Source organism: Alligator mississippiensis, chromosome 3 (assembly GCF_030867095.1).
Source record: "Alligator mississippiensis isolate rAllMis1 chromosome 3, rAllMis1, whole genome shotgun sequence".
Taxonomy (NCBI): Eukaryota; Metazoa; Chordata; order Crocodylia; family Alligatoridae; genus Alligator; species Alligator mississippiensis.
The window spans coordinates 228,582,633-228,606,757 of NC_081826.1; the positions used below are offsets into that span (position 1 = coordinate 228,582,633).

Sequence of the window (24,125 nt, forward strand, 5' to 3'; positions counted from 1 at the left end):
AGAATCATAGAAGTAGGATCGGAAGGGACCTTGTAGATCTTCAAGTCTGACCCCCTGCCTGGGCAGAAAGAAAACTGGGCTCAAATAACCCCAGCCAGGTAAGCATCAAGCCGCTTCTTAAAGACCCCCAGGGTAGGAGCCAGCACCACTTCCCTTGGAAGTTGGTTCCAGATCCTAGCCGCTCTAACTGTGAAGTAGTTCTTACGGATGTCTAATCTAAACCTACTCTCCAACAACTTGTGGCTGTTATTCCTTGTTATCCCGAGGGGCACTAGGGGGAACAGGGTCTCTCCCAAATCCTGCTAGTCCCCCCATGGTGAGTTTATAGATGGCCACCAGGTCCCCCCTCAGTCTTCTCTTGCGAAGGCTGAACAGGTTCAGGTCCTGTAGCCTCTCTTCATAGGGTCTGCCCTGCTGTCCCCAGGTCCTGTGGGTGGCCCTCCTCTGGACCCTCTCAATGCTGTCCACATCCCTCCTGAAGTGCGGCACCCAGAACTGAACACAGTGCTCCAGCTACAGCTTGACCAGTGTTGCACAGAGGGGGAGGATCACCTCCTTGGCCCTGCTTGAGATGCATCTGTGGATGCACAACAAGGTAGGTTAGCCCTACTGACCATAACCTTGCATTGCTGGCCCATGTTCGTCTTGGAGTCAATAATGACTCCAAGATCTCTTTCTGCCACCATGCTCTCAAGAAGGGAGTTTCCTAGCTTATGTGTCCCGCCCTGCACTTGTCAGTATTGAAACCCATCCTATTTTAATTAGCCCACCCCTGTAACTTGTCCAGGTCCTGCTGTAATCTGTCCTTCCCTACTAGTGTGCCCACCTCATCCCAAATCTTGGTATCATCAGCAAATTTAAACAGACTGCTTTTTACCCCATCGTCCAAGTCACTAATAAAGAAATTGAACAGTGTGGGCCCAAGGATTGAGCCCTGGGGGACTCCACTGTCCACTTCCCTCCAGGTCAAAAAAGACCCATCCACCACCATCATTTGAGTATGACCCTTCAGCCAATTTGCAATCCATCTGACTGTGTAGGCATCAGTGCCACAGTCGCCTAGTTTTTTTAATGAGGATGGGGTGGAAGACAGTGTCAAGGGCCTTGCTGAAGTCCAGAAAGACTACATCTACAGCGACACCTGCATCCATTGTTTTTGTGACCTGATCGTAAAAGGCAATCAGATTGGTCTGACATGACCTGCCCCTAATGAAACCGTGCTGGTTGCCCTTGAGCATCATCCCTGATGCCGGCCCATCACACATGTGCTCCTTGATGATCTTCTCAAAGAGTTTCCCCAGGATTGAGGTAAGACTGACGGGCCTATAGTTGCCCGGGTCTTCCCTCCTCCCTTTCTTAAAGAGTTACCCCAGTGAAGGGGTGGAGTGCATGGGGCTAGCTGCTAGAAGTTCAGTGAATGGCAGAGTCTCCAAAGGGTGAGTGGGTTGAGGCCCAGAGAGGGGGCAAGTGTTGAAACCCCAGGAAAGGAACAGTTAGGCCCAGGTAAGTCTTTGGACGCCTGAGGCTGCAAGTGGGCCCAAGGCCGAGTGGGCAAGTAATTGGCCCTAGCAAGGGAGAGAGAGTAACAAGTTATCTGGAGAGGGGCTTGGGTCAGAGCTCTGCCCAGGGCTAGGTGAACTGTCTGTTCACCATTCAGATGAGGGATGCAAAAGGGCCTGAGAGGCTGAGCGCTGGCCAGCCAAGGAGTGCGAGCAGGCAAGCCTGTTGGCCTATGGGAGCCACTGAAGGGAGCAGGGCAGGATGAGTGTGGCCCAGCGAGGGCCAACATGTTAAGAGGCCCGGTAAGAGCGGGTGGTGTGAATGAGACCCAGTGGGGTAGAGTGAAAGGATAAACATATGAGACCAAGCAAGGGGCTGAGTTTCGCCCAGCCATGAGCCAGAGTAAAGAACAGCTCAAGAAAGACATCTGCGAGGCATGGGACATGATAAGGGAAGGTTGGAATTGTGTGTAAACCCCTAGCCATTGGGGTCTTAAATGGGCAACCTCTCACATATTACAACTATTATTATAACAACAAAGGCATGACAGGCAAGACTGAGCAGACTGCCCTAAACAGGAGTACGGGCTGGTCCTGTGACTGGGCCCTGAGAGTATGCCCCCTGTCACAGTCTCCAAGGTCTCTTTCCTGAGTTGTAAAAGGTAGTACAGAACCTAGAACTGTTTATATATAGTTGAGGTTATTTCTTCCCCATGCACATTACCTTGCACTTGCGAGAACTGAAGTTCATCTGCCATTTTTTTTGCTCACTCACTTAGCATAGTGAGATATTTCTGCCACTACTCTCCATCACCTTGGGACTTGACAACCCAGAATAATTTGGCCAACTTGGACAGTCCATTATGCATCCCCATTTCCAGGCTAATTGATGAAAATGCTAAACAAAATTGGGCCCAGCACAGATCCCTGCAGGATCTCACTTTTGACCTCCCTTTGTCCTGAAAAGTGACCATTTAGCCTTACCCTTTGCTTCCTATCTTTTAAGAGAAAATCTATGCAAGTATCCCTGTTTGAAGGACCACTAGGGAGAACAATATTTACATATGAATATATTGGAAATACAATAGTTAATACCAGGCAAAACTTACCCGTATAGCATTATCAGCACCATTAGTAATAAGAAGTGGCTCTCCGTGGACAAACGACAAACCAGCTATTGCTGTGGTGTGGGCATTTCGCATTTGACTAATTAGTTTCTTCTCTTCCAAATCCCACAATGCAATGTGTCCAATAGGGCTTCCAGCTGCCATGACTGGATGTCCATCTGATCACAAAATTATAAACAAGCTTTTAAAAAATAAATCCTATGAACTTTATATACTTTAGAGGTGATGGAAACAAATATTTAGATGAAATGTTTATTCTTAATTAGACTGTAAAATTAAGTCATTTTATCAAAACATTTTAATTGCAGATAAAGCTGCATGTGTGACAAACAGGACTACACTTGTGCCAAGTAGCCTACAGATGAGTGAGGATGTTTGGAAGATGCGAATAGATGCACCCCAGACTAAAGCGGCTAATTTACTCAGGTTAGTATACACCTCTACTACGGAAACTGTGTTTTTTAAAAGCATTTATAAAAAGTTGAGTTTGATCTAGTGTCACATCAATCTCATCTCAGTTTATCACAATGTTTTATTCACTACCCATATAGTTACATTTTATGCAATCACTTTGGAAGTACTGTGCAAGTGTAACATACCTATCACTACTGAAGCTGCACTCTTTTGAAGATACCACCTACTGTAATATTCAGCTAACTTGGTCATTTTGGCAGAGAACATGGTGTCTAGGTCAGTGAACTACAGAGTCTGAGTACTGAGGCAGATGTCTTCTGCACAGATATGCTTTCATAAACAAATGGACATACAGGTTGAATAATATGGGTGCCAGTACAGTCATATAGGAGGCTTTTGCTTCATCTTCATAAGCCTGTTTTATTTCCTATGCACAGTCTCAACCATCAAACAGTTCTGCAGTATCCACTGGGCGATTTGGTAAAATCTTGGATGTTTTGGTACACCAATCTTTTGGTCAAACTCTGACCTAGGCAGCCATCAGGTCCAAAAACATAGTTATCTTAAGCTTCTTCTGAAAGCCCAAATCAGTGTAAGAACACCAGATCTTGGTACAATGTCAAAAACCCAACCTGCTCAACTTTCTTAATGTTTTCTACCTCTGGTAGGTGCTAGAGGATGAGGTGTTTTAGTACTTTAAAGCATACACATATAGCAGTAACATAAGCCAACTGTTTGCTGTACCAAGAGGGTATTTTTCTGACTTTAGCAGGGTAATGGCTTCAGACAGGGACCAGAGCTTCAAAAGCTTGCCCTTTCCAATAACTCATATGAAGAACTGGAATAGCCAAGAATGAGCGCACAGACCAAGCTATCTCAGGAGCTCCAGAAAAGCGTAACGTGCAGAAAGTATGGCAAAGCAGTGAACACTGGTTCTTGTTAGGAAAAGTTATGATCCAATCAGCAGGAAAAAAAATGAATAATCAATGAATCCTCAGCACATGGCTAACGCTAATGTTAAACCCAATACAATGCTACCATGTGATTTTCAAGACCAGTGTTTTTACAGTTTCCTCACACTTTACTATTCATTAAGAGCATCCATGTGGGAAGCTAGTGTGGAGTACAGTTAGAGCACCTTAAAGTCACACCCTTGCTTACTTTGCAGTAGCTTTCCCAAATAGATTCATAGTAACATTTAAAAATACTCTTGGTCTTTATTAGACTTTTCCATTGCAATATTTGCAATTCTTCCATTGTTAAAAAAATGATTAAACATCTACATACTGCAACACTACTCACCTAAATCTCAACAATATTTACGCAACTTTTTTTTCCTCCATGTTTATACTTTTCAATTAATACTATTGTTTTAATTCAATTAGTACATACAATGGTTAAAATTGCTAAAATGTACCTGTTCTGAAAGAGATGGTTGTAACAGGACCCCAGTCTTGCTGAAATTTCATCAGCGTCTCATCAAACTTAATATTATGCACAATAATATAACCAGACACAAGACCAATTGCCACAACATCCACTGCAGGTGCCTAAGAAGAACAGTTAAATGGATGACAAATTAGATTCCTTGCCAACTTTTTGCATGTTAAAAGGAAATATGGAGAAGTTCTGTTGGTTGCAATTTAGACTTGCCAAGCATTCGTATGTAACAATTGAGGCAGCAGTGCTGTTGACCCAGTCAAAACTGCCTGCAATTGTACAGCATAAATTCACAAGAAATCCAATGACTGAAGTAGCTTTATTTCAAATTAACCCCAGTAAAAGTGAACTAATTTCACACTCTGTGTTGAGGAGCAACAAGAAAGAAGAAAAAATTCTATGCATGTGCAATGAATGAGGATAAAAACATTATTTTGATTTAGCCAAAAATATGTCAAATGATTCAATTTAAGTGATTAAATGCATCTAAAACAATTAAGATATTTGGTATAAAAATGACTGCGAGATATACTTTTATTTTTATAAAAACTGATCTAACAAGCCTAGTAAATATCATATCCTTCCTTTGCTTACTGTGCACAGCTACCCCATATGCTGAAAAATGTACAGAAACAATATGAAATTATAATTGAATTAAAAAATGTACAGAATGCCCAAGCTGACATTTCTTGTCGAGTGCCTCAACTTTGTAAACTTCACATTTTTTATACAACAATTACATTTTACACAATGATAAATCAAAGTCCACAAATTTCTCCTGTCAGAAATGTGCAGTTACATCAAGTTAATAGCAGATGCATGTAGGGTTAAAACAACTATCAATTAAAATTTTAGTTTAAATTTGTGATCAAGTACTTGCTAAACCTTACACTAAAAGCATGTTCACAAGCTCCCCATGATAGGTTGCAATACCAAATATGCTACACTGCTCTGCACAAGGCTATCCTCTGAACTGGAAGCAATGTGAGCATATTTGTGCTGCACTGCAGATTAGCTGATTAGCCCTGACACAACACTGCTGATTAGTCCACTAGTAACAGAGTGCCAACATAGTTACGTGGCTTCTAGTTCAAAGGAAGCCTGTAGGGCAGTGATTCTCAACTAGGGTGCCAGATCTTTTAAAGGGTGCTGCAAGATGTAAAGAGGTAAGTAGGCAAGTTAAGTAGATAAATGTATGCTCAGGCTTGTTCCTGTCTGAATAATCCTTCATCCCTACTGCCCAGCCCCTCTGCAAGGAGGTAAGCACTATAATATATATATATAAATTTTTTTTAAACTGGGTGCCACTCAATTTGCAGAAGCTATGGAGGGGTGCTTCAAGTCAAAAAAGCTTGAAAACCACTGCTATAGCGGTAATGGAAAGCACTGTTGCCTGGCACAGAAAACTTGCAACATAAATGTGCTGGAAGTTTCCTACAACATGAATGCATTTACGTTAACCTAGAATCTGACGATTTGGCAAGTCTAAAGGAAGTCAAGAATAGATTTGCCGTGTTGTACTTATTTTTTATCTCAAATAAGTATATTCTGCTTGCAGAAATTTGAATTTTAGGTTTTAAATAATGCTGCCAAGATTTCAGGGGGAAGGCAGGAAACCCACCTCTGGCAGCAGGATGAACAGAGATGGCATTAATCACCATGACTGCCTGAGCTGCTGTGTCAGCTCAGGCAGCTGCAGAGCTTAACATTGCCTCATTCACCCTGCTGCCACTGAAACAACTTCCCAACGGGGATAACAGCTGGGATTTTGACAGCAGGGCAAGCAGAAGAGCCACCAAAATGAGCACCCAGTAGAGATCTGCACTTGGGAGTTTGGCAGTTAACGCCACAACTGTTTGCCCCACCACTGAAACCGTAGCCTTTCTAGAAGCCCCAAAAGCTAGATGACATGGGCCAGATTTGGTCCACAGCCTGTATGTTCGGCTGGTTTTTGCCCAGCTTTGACATTTGATACTGGCTCTTTCCAGTTTGGCAAAAATATTATTTTTTGTGTGCGTTTTTTAAAGCAAAATACATTTCAGAAACAAGGCACTGGCAACATAACTAAGCTCATTTGTAGTAGGTCAATATTCTGCAAACAGCCACCTAAACAGTCTTTAATCACAAACATACCTAATGGAACTAACAGAGCTACCTGGTAGGGATTCGCAGAGCTGTTACCTAAGACTTCATAGCCCTCAAAGTAGCATATTTTTTATTCTCTCTGTACAATATGTACTGATAGCACTGAAGTACAATATTTTATGTTCTTCTAAACTGCTGTTCTATATTTACCTTGTATAGGCCAACAAATTACCCAAAATACTAACCTGTTCAAGAGTTGTCACCCCAGAGCCCCATCCAGGAAATGAGTGTAAAAGTTTGCTGCAAAAGGAAAGAAGATATTCTAAAACTTTCATTTTGATATGGACTTTTTTCTGAATGTATGGTTAACAATTACACGCACAAAGCAGCATGCCACTGAGAAAATGAAGGCTAGCAGTTAACATTAAAAATTAATGCACAGAAAAGGGAAGTTCCATGCGGACAAAATCCAAACTCAACACCAGTTAGATGAGATGCTGAAAGCAATACAGCCATGTTACCCTGGACTGAGCACCCTACAACATCAGTATCTTGCTTCTTGTACCCAAGCTAACTGTTTCAGAACAATTTTGGGAATCTGCACACTATTGCATTACACTGTATAGTAGATATACCCAAAGCAGATATACAAAGAAGTAACAATAATGACACTGTAGTTAAAGGATTAAAAATACGTACTTTCATTGTAAGCATCCTTTTCATACCAGTTAAGACCCTGATTTCTAAGTCTGTCATGATTTTTAATCGGCCTCAAATAAAAAACTATAACAAAAATACTTTAGTCTATCAAAGTTCAGCTGCTGTTTATAAGCTAACTAAATCTTTAGCTTCCCAAGATATAAAAAATAATCTGATTATTTTTTGTGGTTAGATCATTCTAGGTCATGGGTGGGCAAAATGCGGCCCGGGGGCCAGATGCAGCCTGCCAGGCCATTCTATCCGGCCCACAGGGCCCCTAAAAAATTTAGAAAATTAATATTTATCTGCCCTGGGCTGCCTGTTATGTGGCCCTTGATAGCTTGCCAAAACCCAGTATGTGGCCCTCTGACCAAAATAATTGCCTGCCCCTGTTCTAGGTAGATCATACTAATCAAATAGAGGGCTCAACATTACACTGAAATTCCATAGTCCATATTGGAACACACAGAAGTCAAGCCACATGATAGTAAGATCATCGAAAGTGCATGCAGTATATTTTGATGCACCATCACCAATTTGATTCTTACACTGGATAGGAAGTCCTGTTTTGGTAGCTTTCTTGTAGTACCCAACACATCCAGCTTTGAATCACATGATGTGCACACAGCATGAATTGTAGCTACATATACACATGCACAGTGTAGCTATGTGGGGATATACAATATAATTACTGTTAGGAAACTCAGGATGAAAAAGAATACTAGCTGTAGACATTTCTGACCTAGTTTTAAAAATTTAATTTTAACCTTACTGTTGTGAAGATACAATTAATATATCCCAATGAAGAAACAAGTCTGCAGACACATATAGACCTGCTGCTGAAGTCTAATAACCCAATGTTGATTCTATTTACATGGGAATGGAAAGTCCTAAAATACAGCCAGGTTTCTGTCCTAGAGGAATGAGAAAGGGGAAGGAAGAAAACTGTGTAGAGTGTACAAGAATTTCACAGTGGAATTTTTTTGTGGTTTGGCAAAACAGCATAGAGGAGATGCCAACAGATTTATCATATGAATTAAAGGACCCATACTGCAAATCACACAAGAGACAAAGGACTACCTGCAATGATTATAGCCAATGCCTGTGTTACTGAAAGTGCTCATTTCACTTCACTTTCTGAGATTTTTACTTTTATCTGTGCAAATTCCAACCTTATACCCCAAGGGCTCTTATGATGTATTTTTGTTTGAAAGCATCCTTTTCATGCTAGCAAGCTGGGGCACAATAAAAGTACAAGCAGTTCTCAACTTAAGACGTTTCGAGTTACAACTAATGGCACTTAACAACATTTATAAACTGACACTTTGTTTCAACTTTCTGACATCAGTTTTGACTTTATGATACTTGATCTGACCCCACGCCACACCAGTGAACAAGTTTGCTGCATCACCCATCTTCCTGGAGAACACCTGTCCAAACTTCCTTGGACACTTTCCTTAAGAAAGCAGACAAAACTCCAGAAAAACCTGCAGCCAAGACTACTGAGAAGACTCCAGCCAAGAGCCCTTCAAAAAGCCCAGCAAAGTCACCTCAGAGAAGTCATTCCAAATTAATATGATTGCTATTTACAATATAAATACATTAATGTAGCTATATTACTCATCTATAATTGACTGAATATATTTCTGGGTTATTTTTGGTGAAAATAGGGTATCGGGCTTTGGTTCAGGAACCGATCTGTCTTTTACAACATTGTTCCTATGGGAAAATTGGTTCTGAATTATGACGTTTTGACTTAAGACATGGTTTTCGGGAACCAATTGTGTCGTAAGTCCGAGGACTGCCTGTAACTGAGTTGAAAACAGGGTTGGATATTCAAAGTCTTTTCTCCTCCCTGGGTTTCTGTAAAACTTGCGTGAAAAAACACAGCTTGAGACAAGGTTATGCAGGACAGCAGGGCCTGATCTAACATGGGACACGCACTGTCTCTGAGGCCATAGCAGTCACATACCAAGTCCAGGAGTCTGTGCTGCGTTTGGATCAGACCAAGTGGGCCAAGTCTGGCCACACACCAACCCTGTGCACAATTCCAATCTACTATAGTTGGGATAAGGGGATTCCTCATGGGTCTGGAAATTTGGCAGTGGGGAGGTAGGAGGGAGGATGCGGTGGTAGCCTTAAGCACTGCGTGTTGATCAGAATTATGAGTAACATGTTTGCTTAATTCTGAAATATGAGCAATGCTTTTACTTCTCATGCGATTAACAAGAAAGTATTAGGGACACTTCCAAAGTGCTGCTTTTTTTTTTTTTTTTTTTAAGAGATGGTTTTGTTTATTTAAACATCAGAGACCAGTTCCATTTGAAACATGAAATAAAGAAAAATTAATCTTACTTGGACTTTATATTCCACAGCTGCAAACTTCCTTGTTCACTGCCAAGGAGAATTTTATTCAAGTACGTACTTGGATGCATAATTGCAGAAACTGCAAAAACAGCCTTATCAAAATTCATTTGTAGGTATTCTTCTGCAGGCACAAGAAAGTATGTTAGTCAGCAGCCATTACAAATATGTCAAGCTGGCCATACCTTGAAAATCTAAGGTAACCCCAGTAAAAGGGACTCCTTGCATGAAAGAATTGGCACCATTAATATGAAGCTAATCCACTTCAGGACACAAACTAATTCACAGTAGAATGGCTTTTATTGCTAGTGCTATACCAGCATAGTTATGTTAGCAGAACACCCAAGTTAGATGTGTATGGACTGCTAACCACAAGAGTTATTCTGCCAACCTCTATAAACAACACACCATACCTTAAACAAGGAGTGCACAACATCATCCCAGAGGCAAGCTACAATTCTTTACTGGACCACTCATTCACTGATATTCCAGAATCAAAAACAGAAAAGGATTTGAGAAGCAAAACTAAGAGTGAAATCACTCTTTACCATGGCAAGCTGTGCTCTGCTGCACAGCAATTTGTTAAAGTGTACATGTGCCTGCATGTATAGTCCAGGATCTCACTTGCAAAAGTGTTGAGGGCTTATGTCTGCATTTATGTCTGCACTTGTGGCAGCTCTCCACTCGAAGTTGTAACTTGAAAGTGATGCTCTATAGCATCAATTGTGCATCCCTGAACTAAACTGATAAAAGCACTCTTCTGTCAATAAAGCAGAATATTTCCTAAGGCCCAGATCCTATCAGGACCTAACTGGACGTAAACATGATCACAGTCCACCCTGCGTGAGTCCCGGCAAAACAGGCAATATAAAAATGGATGTGCCCTCCCACCAACTCATTGTTTTTTGTTACTTTGTCTTAAGACCAAGATGATGGCATTACAAAAGCAGAATGTAACAGGATCACACTTGGGCACATAATAGGACCTCAACCTAGGGGTTCAAAGGACACGGCCACAAGGCCGCGAAACTGATTTTTCTTTTCCAGTCCTAAAAAGCCCAAGGTATGAGGGCAAAATTTTAAAGAGCTGTTCTGGCACAAGCAGCCCAAAGCAGAATGGTATTATGAAGAAGCCCTATCTTTTCCTAAGCAGAACGTCTCTTCCAAGTAACAGGCTATAAAGGATGCTAAAAGAAAACTAACAGAGTGTTTGTGGCTCTTGATCTTTTCCTTTTGCTGAGATCAAACAAAACAGTCTTCAGGCTACATGCAGCACAATAGGTATTAAGAAAATTTTTTGAAGATTCATTATACCAAAGGTGCTTTATCAGAGCCTCCACAAAAAAGAAATGATAACAGAAGACAGAAACGCTACATGAATGGACCTCTGCCCCCTTATAGTCCCCACTGAAGCCAGTGGATCTTTGTGTAGGTGTAGCAGTCCATTCAGAAAGCCTACTGCAGGATCAACACTTCAGCTTTAAGGTACCTATATTACCGACAGTAAAATTAAACCATCTTCTGGACACTGTTTGGATAGAAACAGAGTAACAAAATAGTCTCTCACCTTCTGACTGTACATCCCAAACAATAAGAACATTATCAACATCCACAGAAATAACATGATCGCCAAAGGGCTGCAGAAGGTGAATGTCTGCTTTATGGCCTTCATATATGTGAACTACCTGCAATTTCAAAGTACATGTTTTTCAGTAAAACTTATTTGGACATTCCTCTGTTTTTAATACATTACTTGAAGAATAATGCATTCTGGTTAATATATATTTGTCGATGTGTGTAACTTTATAGTAAGTTCTATTTACTAAAAGTATTTATTTTACAAGTTTTATGTGCGATACCTTCCTTTAGGCTAAGATAGTGTATTGGGGAAAAAAATCTTTTTCCACTATGTTTTAACTTTTGATTTCTGAAGAGCATTTCTTAGCCATATAGCACATGGTTACAAGTCCATCCAAGGTAGAATTTATTCTTACACCTTTCTTATTACCATTATTGAGACTGTGTCTAAAATTAATAAGTTTTAACACTTGTGGATACAAGCTAGTGATTTAACTTAGAAAAACCAGGACTAAACAGCTATAATGTATTATTAGGAACAAATAAAAAGATAAAAACCTCTTTGTTCCGAGCAAAAGCATGTAGAAGACTGCCATATGAAGCAAAGACCAACATTCTGTCCGCTGCCAAACAAGTAATGTCTTGCAATAAAGCATTACCTATAAATCAAAAAAGGGAAGGCTCAACAAAGTTCATGATAAAAAGTGCATTTAATTTATTAACAGTTAGGATTGCAACTTTCCAATAAAAGAGGAGTTGTGAAATATGTGAAATATGGCAAGTTCACAAGAAAACAGATAAAAGATAAAATCTTTGTGCAACATATGGATTAAGTATGACAAGTGTTTTCCCAGAAATAAAAAGTCAAGAAATATATGGCCTGTAAATTAAAGCAGGGCTGTTCAACTGGCAGCCTATGAGGGGCTAACATACAGCCAGCGGGCACCTGCCACTCCCCTCACTGCTTTTGATGCAGTGGCAGCTGGAGGCTCCAAGCATGCAGGCAGCAGATTGCAGCTCTGCCTCAGGTCCGGGCCCGGGCCCATCACTACCCCAAGATCCCAAGGTCTCCCCAGCCCCACTCACCCACGTCACTCCTGAATGCTGCTCCCCACTGGCCCGTGGCCCCATCCCACCTGCTGGGCCAAGTGCCTTGCCCACGTGGGTCCCATCCCCCAGTGATGGGTGCATGGCAGATGAGCTGGGGTGCCCAGGAAGTGGGGCCAGGGCCAGCAGCAGCAGCCAAAAGAAGCCACCACTGCTAAGACTGCTGAGAAATGGAGTTTGGCTGCCATGCTGCCCCAACCCTGCTGCATACCCAGGAGCAGTGGGACTGGCACATGCGCCACAGCCAGGGCTGCCCCTGCACCTGAGAAGGCAGGGTGGAGGGACTCACTGTGAGCCAAACAAAAATCCCTTGGCAGGCCAAATCCAGCCTGAGAGTCATATTTTGCCCACCCCTGGGTTAGGGAACATATAATCTGCTCACAATTTTTTTTCTTTACCCCAGCTAGAAAATTACAGGAAAAAAATACAATGTTTAGGTTGCACAGTAAAGCAGTAAAATGTCAGAACTAAAGCTGCTTGTGGAACTTTATTTTAGCTCCCTTGTGGCAATGCAATATGATAGCCTTTATCCAGAAAAGGGTTGTTTTTCCCACAAATTTCTTATCTCAGTCTATGAATTCCCTGGCTGAGTGAGTCTTGCATTCTTTGCTGTTAAAGAATACAACTTGAGCAGGAAGGAAGACAAGTGTGTCTCTAACCTGACACAGTATGTAAGGCATTCTCCTACGATGTGGAAAACAAGCAAATGAACCCCGTTATACTGGTCACATAACTAAACCCAGGTCTTCAACTACTCACTGAAATGCTTTAATCGCTAGGACATTACTTAAAAAGCAGTCAGCACCCCCATTACCACAGTGCTCAGCTACCTTAGTTAAAAAAAAAAAATCACCTCTTCTCTTCTTGAAATTCCCTCTCCCCTTCATTATGAGCCTTCAAACTTCTTTATCTGTATGATTTCTGCTTCAGTTAACAGCTTTGCTTATTTCACAACCCGAATTAATTCTTTAGCTCAGGGGTAGCCAAACTGTAGCATGGGTGCCACAAGCGATACAGGTAGCCCATGTGGCACACAGCAGATCAGGGAGGGACCAGGGAGCACATTAGCAGATAAGGCAGGAAGCAGAAAGCAAAAGAGCAGATCAGGCACAGGGAAGGAAGAAGAAAGCAGAGCTGCAGATCAAGCAGGGAAAAGGGATCAAAGTGGCACTTGGGGAAGGTGTGGGGCTAATTTGTGGCATGCCTGCCAAAAGGTAGGCCCCCACTGGTGTAGCTTATCCATACTGTGCAGTGAATGAAGCAAGAAAAACATAGTAAAATGCCAGCTGATTAAAGACTACATCACAATACATACAGCCAAGAGGAGTGAATTAAGTAGGACAACGCTAATTCCCACTTCGATCCCAGTTCCAGCTACAGTTATTCTAACATCTGTGAAATGAGATTATAATGCAAAATCTAAAATGTGATACATTTTTAGAATTTAAAAAGATATTTTGAAAAATTTTAGTTAGATGCATAAATTTACAAATTCTAATTTTGTGTGTGTGTGTGTGCGCGCGTGCGTGTGTGTGTGTGTATATATGAATGATAGTTACATTTTAAGTATATTGCACCAGCAACCTTAATTCTGGCATTTTTTAGTTTGAGTCTATAGGCTTTACCTGTTTGCATAAAATGTAGTTTGCATACTTACTTACGGCAACTATACCAAGTTTCTTTACCTGCAAAAATAAAACAACAACAAAAAAGTCTTTTAACAGCTTGCTGCTCAAAATTTACTATAAAACTAATCCTGTATTCTACAAGTAGAATTATTCACAAATTAGGTCCTCTTGCAGGTCACGTGGCAGGGACCAGCACTGCCCTGCCACGCGACCTGGCTCCACAGGGCGCAGAGATCCATGCCGCGGGTCTCCCTGCCAGCGCTGTCCACCCCGAGCAGCCCCACATCGCTGGGGCAGCACAGGGCGGGCAGCAGCAGCAAAGAGACCCCCAGTGCAGATCTCTGCCCCCTGCAAAGCTGAGTTGTGTGGCTGAGCAGCAGCGTGCACCTGTTTCCCTGCCAGCCCAGCTCCGAAGTTCTGAATTTTTCTGAAACATTTCCGAAACGTTTTGGATGCCTTGTTTCGTTTCGGAGATGTTTCAGAGCCTTCCGTTTCGATTCGGATTCAGTGTTTTGGGTGCCGAAACAGCCCGAAACACCTCCAAAACGAAACAGCTGCTGAAATTTCGCACAGCCCTAAAACCCCCAAAATATGAGAACTTATGAACTCATGGATGTAGGTTCCCTAGCATGCCTCATGGTTAGCTGACCACATACGTATTAACTCAGAGCCAACAAGGAATTAAGTGCATGGCTAATGTTGGCAGACAAGGTTCCTTGGGTGAATTTGATATCTTTTATTAGACCAACCCAAATAGTTGGAGAATAGTTATTAAGCAAGCAAGCTTTCGGGTTCAAAAACCCTTCGTCAGGCTAAGGAAGTTTCAGCAGTTGGTGTGTGCTCTTCCTGGATGGAGTTGAGCATTTAGGTAGGCCCATCTGGCCCCAAAGTCTACTAACATACTTCAAAGTAAGCATATGCCTAGGTGCTTTGCTGGATTCATTCAGATTTCATGATATCCATGTTCTATCCCTATTCTAGATCCCTCCTATAGCCAAGTTACTTTTGAACCTGCAAATTAAATCCTAGTATGCATTACATATTTAGATCTAAGTAAGGATTTGGAAAGATGCTCTGAAAGATTTAATTTGGAGGTACAAATTCATATATTTTTAAAAACTGATATAAACATAAGATTTGAATAACCTTATTTAATAATTTGGTTATTTTAACCCCATTCAATTATGAACTAAAGTGTAACTTGATCTATGCAGTCAGAAGCATGTTGTTCAGCTTAGCAACTCCAGTGTTAGTTTTGTTCACTATTCCTTTCCTAGACACTGGGGAGTTTTTGGTGATTTTTTAGTGCTGAGAAAATAAGGAACTAACACACGCCCTCATCTCAGAAACACTGCACCATGCACATACTCCCATTATGTGCAGACTAAAAGTAACTTACATGTTTGCTAAATTTCTTGCACAGTTTAGACTCTGCACCCAAGGGTGCTGAGAGAGTTGGCTGATGAGACTGCAGAGCCATTGGCCATCTTCCTTAGAAACTCATGGCTATCAGGAGAGATCCTGGATGACAGGAAAAGGGCAAACATAGTGCCCATATTTATGAAAGGGAAAAAGGAGGATCCAGGGAACTACAGACCAGTCAGCCTCACATCACTCAGTCCCTAGAAAATTTATAGAGCAGATCCTCAAGAAATCCATTTCTAAGCACTTGGAGAAGAAGGTGATTATGAATGGTCAGCATGGTTTTATCAAGGGCAAGTTGTGCCTGGCCAACGCAACTGCCTTCTATAAGATGACTGGCTCTGTGGATGCAGGGAGTCCAGTGACTGTGGTGTACCTTGATTTTAGCAAGGCTTTTGATATGGTCTCCCACAACATTCTCACAGGCAAGCTAAGGAAGTACAGGCTGGATGAGTGGACTGTAAGGTAGACAGAAAACTGGCTGGAGCATAGGGCTCAGAGAGTAGTAATCAATGGCTCAATATCTAGTTGGCAGCCGGTATCAAGTAGAGTGCCCCAGAGGTCAGTCCTGGGGCTGGTTGTGTTCATCAGTGACCTGGGAGACAGCATAGAGTGCACCCTCAGCAAGTTTTCGGATAACACCAAACTGTGGGGAGTAGCAGATACGCTGGAGGGTAGGGCTAGGATTCAGAACAATCTCATGAGGTTCAACAAGGACAAGTGAAAAGCCCTGCTTTTAGGATGGAGCAATCCCATGCACCAAGACAGGCTGTGGGCTGACTGGCTGGGCAGCAGCTCTGCAGAAAAGGACCTGAGGGTTACAGTGGATAATAAGCTGAATATATGCCCACAGTGTGCCCTTGTTGCCAAGAAGGCTAATGGCATACTGGGCTGCATTGACAGCAGTGTGGCCAGCAGGTCTAGGGAAGTGATTCTTCCCCTCTATTCAGCACTGGTGAGGCTACATCTGGAGTACTGTGTCCAGTTTTGGGCCCCCCACTACAGAAAGGATGTGGACAAATTGAAGAGAGTCCAGAGGAGGGCAACAAAAATAGTGAGGGGGCTGGGGGACATGACTTACGAGGAAAGATTGAGGGAACTGGGCTTCTTTAGTCTAGAGGAGACTGAGAGGACTTAATAGCAGCCTTCAACTACCTGAAGAGGAGTTCAAAAGAGGATGGAGATGGACTGTTCTCAGTGGTAGCAGATGACACAAGAAGGAACAACAATCTCAAGTTGCAGCAAGGGAAGTTTAGGTTGGATATTAGGAAGAATTTTCTCACTAGGAGGGTAGTAAAACACTGGAACAGGTTACTCAGAGAGCTGGTGGATGCTCCATCCTTGGAGGTCTTCAAGACCTGGCTAGACAAAGCTTTGGCTGGGATGATCTAGTTAGGGATGGTCCTGCTTTGGGCAGGGGGTTGGACCAGATGAGCCCCTGAGGTCCCTTCCAACCTAAACTTTGTAGGACTCTATGACTAGACACCCACCGCGGGCTTATCCCCGTGCCAAGTGCAGCTCTGACCTGCTGCTGACCCAGTGTGGAGGGGAGCCAGGACACCCGGGCTCCACCCCGCAGGGGAGGGGGGAGGAGAGTAGTGCATCCTGGGATGTTGGGGGACTGCAAGTTGCTGTTTTTCTCTCTGGGGGCCAGGCCCACGCTGCCGTCACGCCAAAGCCGGGGGGGGGGGGGGTCACTCACGTTGTAGGTGTGAAAGCTGCGGCCCACGGCGGAGACCAAGTAGAACTCCCGGTGGCGCTGGTGGAAGCGCAGCACGTGGGGCAGCGGGCCCGAGTACAGCCCCAGCGCGCGGAACCCCGCGAACAGCGCGCTGCCCCCGCCCGGCGCCCCACTCCCGGCCCGCAGCATCCTCTCCTCGCCTCGCCTCGCTCCGCGCCCCCGCCGCAGCAGCAGCTCCAACCACGCGCCACTTCCGGTGCCCGGCCGGCCGCCGCGGTGCGTCGCGGAAACAGGGCCCCCGGCTCCCGCCTGCTCGCGCAGCGCGTTCCGACCGCCCCGGAGGCACTGTCCCTGGTTGAGAATCACTGCCCGAGATGCTTTTAGGGCAGGTTTTCCCTCAGGCACCCCCAAATCCTGGCGCTCTCTCCCTGGTCTCACTGGGGGTATTCGCTTGGGAGTAACCTTTAGCCTCTGTGACGGAAGCCAGTTGTGATGGGAAAAGAAAGGCCGGAAATGAAAAGCAGCGGGGATCTGCTACCCACCACCAGACTTCAGCTTCCTGCCTTGGTACCAGCGGTGTGGGGGGATTTTTCCTTCCCCCTGGGACGCTCTTGAGCACATCAAGCCTTGTGAGGAGGCAACAGAAGCTGTTGCTAGAGCGTCAGCAGCCGCCAAAAAGGGGCTGGAGAAGCAGAAGCGAAGTGTCAGACAGGCCGAAATAAATTCTTGGCTTTCTCAGGCTCCAGCTCACTTAAAATTTAGGAGAGAGGGTTTTATCGTGTGCCCGCATTTCTTCCTTTTCAATATATGGGAATGGCAGCTCAGTTCAGGGGCGAAGCAGAGCGGGTGCGTGCAGGTGCATGGGACACAGTCGGCGGTGCCTGCGGGCGGTCACCACTCGCCACTGCCACAGACACCGCTGGCGGTGCCTGCAGGCGGTCAGCAATCCCCGCTGGCCACTGCCGGCAGTGCCCGCACGTGGTCGCCGCCGCCGCCACCGCTGGCGGCGTCTGCGGGAGCTCCCCGCTCATTGCCGCCGGGCTGCCCCCCAGCACTCCCGCCGCCGCCAGTGCAGCCGCGGCTCCCCAGCCGCCGGGGGCATGCGCCCTTCATGGTTCAGTTTGAGGCAGGCAGCCAAGAGGAACGACTCAAGGTCTTCTACTTCCCATTGCAGGCCGGCCTCGCTGTCACTGTAAATGGCAGGGCTGGAGAAGAGAAAGTGAAGTAGCTTTCACTATCACTCTTGTCTTCTCTGGCTCTCGTGGTGTAAAGACGGAAGTGAGGAGAAAAACTTTTCCACACCTCTCTGACCAGTTGGAAGAGGAGCGGGGAAAGGATGGTAATAATGTTGTTTGAGAGTGCTGCTTTGGGCATAGCTACCGGTGTTTGAAAGAAAATCCAGCATTTTCTGGTTAAACTAGGTGTCCTAGAATTACCAACGGTTTCTGTATATTTTCTGCTGTTGTCAGGGGCAACTTTTTCAGACCCTCACTGCTCCGGCAGTTTACAAGCTCCTACAGCAATACTCCCTCAGTTCAGAAGAAATAAATCCTATCTTCCCTAACTCCATATGTTGTTACACTACAGAACTATTTGGCTTGGCTGAGCACAAAATCTTGCTGTCAACTAGGAGTTTCATTTTCGTAGATACAGGATTGAGTAGGATCATTGCAGGAAGAAAGGGAGGGGGGAGGGAGGGCAAGGTAGTCTGATATGCAGAAAAACCATCACCAACAAGGGCAAAAATAAGTACTGGATGTGTACAAAATCCCCTGTCAACACTAATAATATTTCTAAAAGTTCCCTTCTAAGCCAACTCTTGTTTGGAAAATAGATAGGACATGCACAAAAACTATTAATGATCTGTACAAAAATTGCTTTTTAAAGCACGTAAACTAGCCACCACCAATGCAGTCAGATACATTGGACATGCCCTCAACTTTTAAATCTCTCTCCCATCTGGCTGCTGCTCTCCTTCCCACATATGCTTCCTTTCCCCCTTTTTTTGTTTCGTTTTGTTTTTCCCTTCATGTGTCCGCTAATCCCTCTCAATTCAGGATGCACTTTACATACATACACGCAGGAGTTGATCAACATTGTTTTAATTGCTGGAATCATATATTGTGTTTGCAAGCTATTTGTTTAACAAACATATGCCCATCAGGTTTTACAAAATAAATTAAAAAGATATTCAAGTCAAATTAACAAAAAAAATCATTGCAACATTTACAACCTTTTGCATAGCTGGTAATAAATACTGGTAAAAAAAATTAAGGCACCGTGTCCTCGAGGTTCATGTAACTTCTCCATAATGACCTTAGTTCTGCAAGTTCTTTATTACAGGAGCCTGAGGCCCTTCTTTTCCGAGCAACAGGTTTGAGACATCCAGTATCCTGTGGACCATGAGACCATATATCAGTAAACTACCTTTTAGGGTCTAACCACATGTTACTGGTTTGATCGGAGGCCCTGCCCTCTGGTCAAATCGGCTTGGTTTAAGATAAAGGAGATTCTCTTTCTCCCACCCCCTCTTCCCCGATTTACAGCCCTAAACGTGGACCTGGACTCAGAAAATCAAGCTGCTCTTTCTGGCCTGCACATCACCTAGTGTAATAGGAGCAAACTCTGTCCCTATGATATTGGAGGGTCCCTTGGCAGCCAGCAAGAATAGTTCTGCTGCACCAGAAGAGATAAGTATTATTCCTGTATCCCAAACCAATACCCAACACCCTAGCTGCTAGTCTGCACTGGCAAAAAGTGAAGAGAAACTCTGCCCCATCATCAACAGGAGCTGTAGCGTAGCTTAGATGCGTTCAGGTATTTTTTACCGTAGTTTTATAGCAGTAAAGAGCCTTGAGCGTGAGCACGCTGACGCAGGAACTTCCACAGCTGATATCACGGCTAGCACCGCCCCAGAGGTGAATCCCAGGTCCCGTCTGAGCAGACGAGACCAGAGAGATAGGATGACGCTTTGAGCCAACCGGTGTCTGAAGCAGGATGAACTTTCTTGGAGGGACGGGGACAAGAATCAATCACGTATGCACCAATCTGCCTTCCCTCTACCTCCAGGAAATATCCAGTGGCAAATACTTGCTTTGCCTGTTTTGATCACCTTTAAAATTCATCATCAGTAGAGACCTCACCTCTGGCTTTCAAAGAAACATCAAGTAGTAAGCGTCTTAAGCGTTCCCAAAGCAAAGGAAGCCATCTCGTCTTTGCACAATGCACTCAAATTTTGCTTTAGAAGATTAAAAAAAAAAGGGGGGGTGGGGACCCAACCCCCACCCCGGTGAGCTCTGTACTCTGTTCTTACCTGCAAAGGGTCGTAGCTTTTGCAATTTTCGTTCAGAAGCGCACGAGTGTCCTGCCAGATGTGCTTATACTGCGTGCAGATGCAGCGCCTGGTAACGTTGTGTATGCATCGCAACAGGTTTTCGTTCTGGTACGCGGAGACAATGTGATCGCGATCGGTCAGCTGAAGTTAACAGCCGATAGATGGCACCAGTTACACCTTTCTCAGCAAATCCTTCCGCTTTCTAAGAAACTGCCTGAAAGAGCTACACATCCCTATCTACCATGGACCGTGTCCTTTTCAGCACCTTTGAAAAGCAGTGAAGAGAATGAGCGAAACACGCTCAGCTATCAATCTGCACGTTTTCATGGTTTTCTGTTTAAAATATCTTAATCTCCGCCTCCCCATCCCCAGCAAGTTTTATGTTTGTATCAACCCCAAACCACTTCATTATTGTTGGGCTCTGTGAACCGAGCTCCAAGCTTTGCCTGCTCTACCACGGGAGGTCCCGAAGCCCCTTCATTTTTTCCTAAGCATCATTTCATGGGTTCAAAGAGCAATGGAATAACACTCACACCGACTTCGCAGTCATGATAATCTTGATCCTAGAGACAGAGAGAGAAAATAACAGCAGTTCACATATAACCAGACGATCACACCAGGCAACTTGATTTAACAAAAGGGAACTTTCTCCAGCATTGTTGGCTTTTGCATTTATGGTATAAATTGGTTACAATGATTGCAAAGTTTTTATGAGCCATTGAATTTTCTTCCCATACCTGGTACCTGGAACACTTATCTCAAGTGATCGAAGTTATCTGACAAGTCCCTGTCCAGCGCAATCTACTGACATGCTTAGCTTCAAGAAAAGTCTTCCGTGGTAGGTGTGTGTATGGACACATGCACAGTACACATGTCATATCCCACTTACATCCTATCATGCATATTACTGTTGCATATTAATATTGAAGAATGAAATACACAGTCAGATTTATCTTGGTTGGAAGGACTGTGCCCTTGTTTCACCTTTTCTCATCCACTGCAAGTTACAGGGATATCTTGAATTCAGGCTTCAGGTCCCCCTGGAAAATGAGGGGGAAATTTTCCCTTCCAAAAGCTGTTGGGCGAAAACCATTTACCAAGCTAATCAAGACCCAGATTTACCAGTAAATATTCTCCAAACTATCTTTCGAGCACCATTAAGGGCAGGCAGAGATGTAGCAGCAGCAACTGTATCATCGATTTGGTTGGACACGAGGAAAAAAACATCACCTTTTTACCCGGGTATGTATCTAAGTCGGGCATGAGGATGAACATATACTTGTCTTTTATTTCTCCATGTTTGCAGATACTGAAGTTATGGCCAGACACCAGGATGAAGTGAAGAAACTGAAGCCAGACGACCAACCTATAGAAGACTGCTAAATAAAGCAAAAAAGAAACATTCGTTATATAAAATAACTACTTATAGTTAGTTATACTATATGTTACAAAGCCCAAGGATAAAAAAAAAAGAGGTAAAGTTCCTAGAAAGTGCTACTCCTCTGAAGTGCTAGAGAGGAAATTACCCTGGTGGTTGTCCATAATGATGTTCTTTGAAGTTGGCTTTTCACTACTGGGCTTCAGTGCTTTCGTGGCTTCCTATATATGTATGTACCTGGCCGCCTACGGCAAATGGTGTTTTCCAGTTCCATAGCCGGGTCGTGCTGGGATGTCTCATTCACCTCTTTTTTTAAGGACTGCAAATAAAAATTATTCATACATAAAGTTATGTCATTACTAAGCTTACAAGTCGATAAGAACACAATATGCAATCAAGTAAGGCTTGTATCTGGGGAAGCTTCTATAAAGACAATTGGGGGGAGGGAGGGGGAAACCCCCCGCTGAAAAGGTAAAGTTCGCTTTCAAAATGAAATCATAACTATTCCCCATGCGTCTCATCGCAGGAGGAAGCATTCATTGCACAATAGAGATCTGCATATGAAGAAACCACTTCAGCTCCTGCTATATACCGTTGACGCAAAAGATGTACATATATGTTTATACGTGTGTGTGTGGGGGGGGGTCATATTTATCAGATCTTTATCTTTAGAGAGAGACAATCAGTACTGTGGGGCTTTGCCAGGGATAGTAAAGCGTGCTTTGAAGATGCTCCGTGAAGGGTGGGGATTTGCGATACCCCCCCGCTGAATCCCCCCTGGTGCTGGCTTGGCCTGGAAGGAGAGGAGCTGTGTCCGGCCCGAGGCAGCTCCGTCAGGCGGTCCCTGGCCAGGAGGGCTGCACCCACTGGGCCCCCGCAGCACCCGCAAGCTGGCTGCGTTGTGCGGGGCTCGGCCAGTGTGTGGGCGCCCCCCGGGGCGGGCTCGGGGACCTGCTTGTCCCCGTCAACCACGCGGGCAGGGGCAGGGGCAGGGGCAGGCACTAGCGGGTGTCTAAGGCGCCGGGGGCGGGGGTCTTATCCCTTCCCGAGGCGGTGGCAAGGTCCCTGCCGCCCCGTCCCGCCCTGCGGAGCCTGGCAGCCGCCTAGTGCAGCCGCGCCCCCGCCCCCTTCAGCTGCAGGGACCGCGGCCTCGGCGGGATCCCCGGGCCCGCGCCTCGGCTACGAAGCGGGAGTGCGGGAGCCCGCGGGCTGGGAGCCGCGTCCCCCCCTGCCCTGCCCTGCCCTGCCCTGCCTTGCCCTGCCCTGCCGCGGGCTGTGTGGGGGGCGGGATGCTGCTCCAGTGCGCAACCAGGAGGCGGCTGCCCCTTCGCGGATTAACTAAACAACACACTATACATGTACACACACACTATACACACATGTACATTACACATATACGCACACTATGCATACACATGCTATATACACATATACACATACTCTATACATGTACACACACACACACACTATAGATATATGCTACACACACACACACACACACACACACACACACACACACACACACACCAGAAAAGAAGACCCTGAGGCCACCAGCTCATTTCCTTGTCCATGACTTCAGTGGCTCTGCAGGTTTGCCCTGGAGCAGTGGTTTTCAGCCTATGGTCCACAGCTCCTAGGGGTCCACAGATGATGTCTAAGGGGTCTGCCAAAAATGACTATGATCAATCAAAAGTATGTGAATACCCATGCTTACAATTCAAAGGGGTCTGCACCTCCATTCAATTTTTTTTAGGGGTCCGCAAATGAAAAAATGCTGAAAACCACTGCCCCAGAGTCTAAACTCTGTTTTGAACAGCAGGAAGCCAGGGTTAAAGTTATGGCTGAACACAGAACTAAATTGTACCTAGCTCATACCTAGGGGGAAAAATAACTAGGAGCTGGATAAAAGTGCCTTGCCACAGGCAGTACCACAATCCTTCAGTGGGCCTCATGCAGAGTGGAGTCCACATTTCCTTCCTCAGGCACTAGGTTGAAATACCAGGTTCAGTATGGGCATTCACTGAGTGGCACTTTCATGGCATGAGCAATCAGCTGGCAAATGTGCTGTGGCTTTTATAGTAGCATTTTTCCTACTTTCCTTAAGTACTGTAAAAAACCCAAGGCTTTGGGCTGATACCTAAAAAGTGAAATAGATTCCACTACATTGCTCTTATTTACAATAATACATGACTCAGTTTAGATTACAGTGGACAAAATAGAAGGATTTAAACCATCCCCACAAATTAATCAAAGTGCAATGCACCTAATAGAGAGCAGCTCCAACTTTTGAACGTGCCTGATCCCTTGGAAGTATGAATCTACCTTGCTAAACAGTCTTCGCTTGCAGGAGTTTGGATGTGATTCAAGGA

The 24,125-nt window shown here is 44.5% G+C and overlaps 1 protein-coding gene and 1 long non-coding RNA gene across 2 annotated transcripts in view; both read right to left on the minus strand.

The window, feature by feature from the left end:
• WDR36 (WD repeat domain 36) overlaps positions 1-17,492 on the minus strand; it is a 63,704-nt gene extending 46,212 nt beyond the window's left edge. The window contains exons 1-8 of the mRNA XM_019484362.2: positions 17,066-17,492; positions 13,971-13,998; positions 11,765-11,865; positions 11,196-11,313; positions 9,620-9,752; positions 6,811-6,865; positions 4,458-4,590; positions 2,609-2,784 (exon numbers count right to left, since the gene is read on the minus strand). Coding sequence (XP_019339907.1) covers positions 2,609-2,784; positions 4,458-4,590; positions 6,811-6,865; positions 9,620-9,752; positions 11,196-11,313; positions 11,765-11,865; positions 13,971-13,998; positions 17,066-17,233 — 912 coding nt within the window. The 5' untranslated portion in view covers positions 17,234-17,492. The remainder of the gene's footprint in view (positions 1-2,608; positions 2,785-4,457; positions 4,591-6,810; positions 6,866-9,619; positions 9,753-11,195; positions 11,314-11,764; positions 11,866-13,970; positions 13,999-17,065) is intronic.
• A 1,829-nt stretch (positions 17,493-19,321) lies between these two features.
• On the minus strand, positions 19,322-22,709 carry LOC132249569 (uncharacterized). The gene is made up of 3 exons (XR_009461060.1): positions 21,905-22,709; positions 20,358-21,757; positions 19,322-19,437 (listed from the first exon to the last, which is right to left on the minus strand). It is a non-coding gene; the product is annotated as an uncharacterized LOC132249569 (long non-coding RNA).
• Between the last annotated feature and the right edge of the window lie 1,416 nt (positions 22,710-24,125).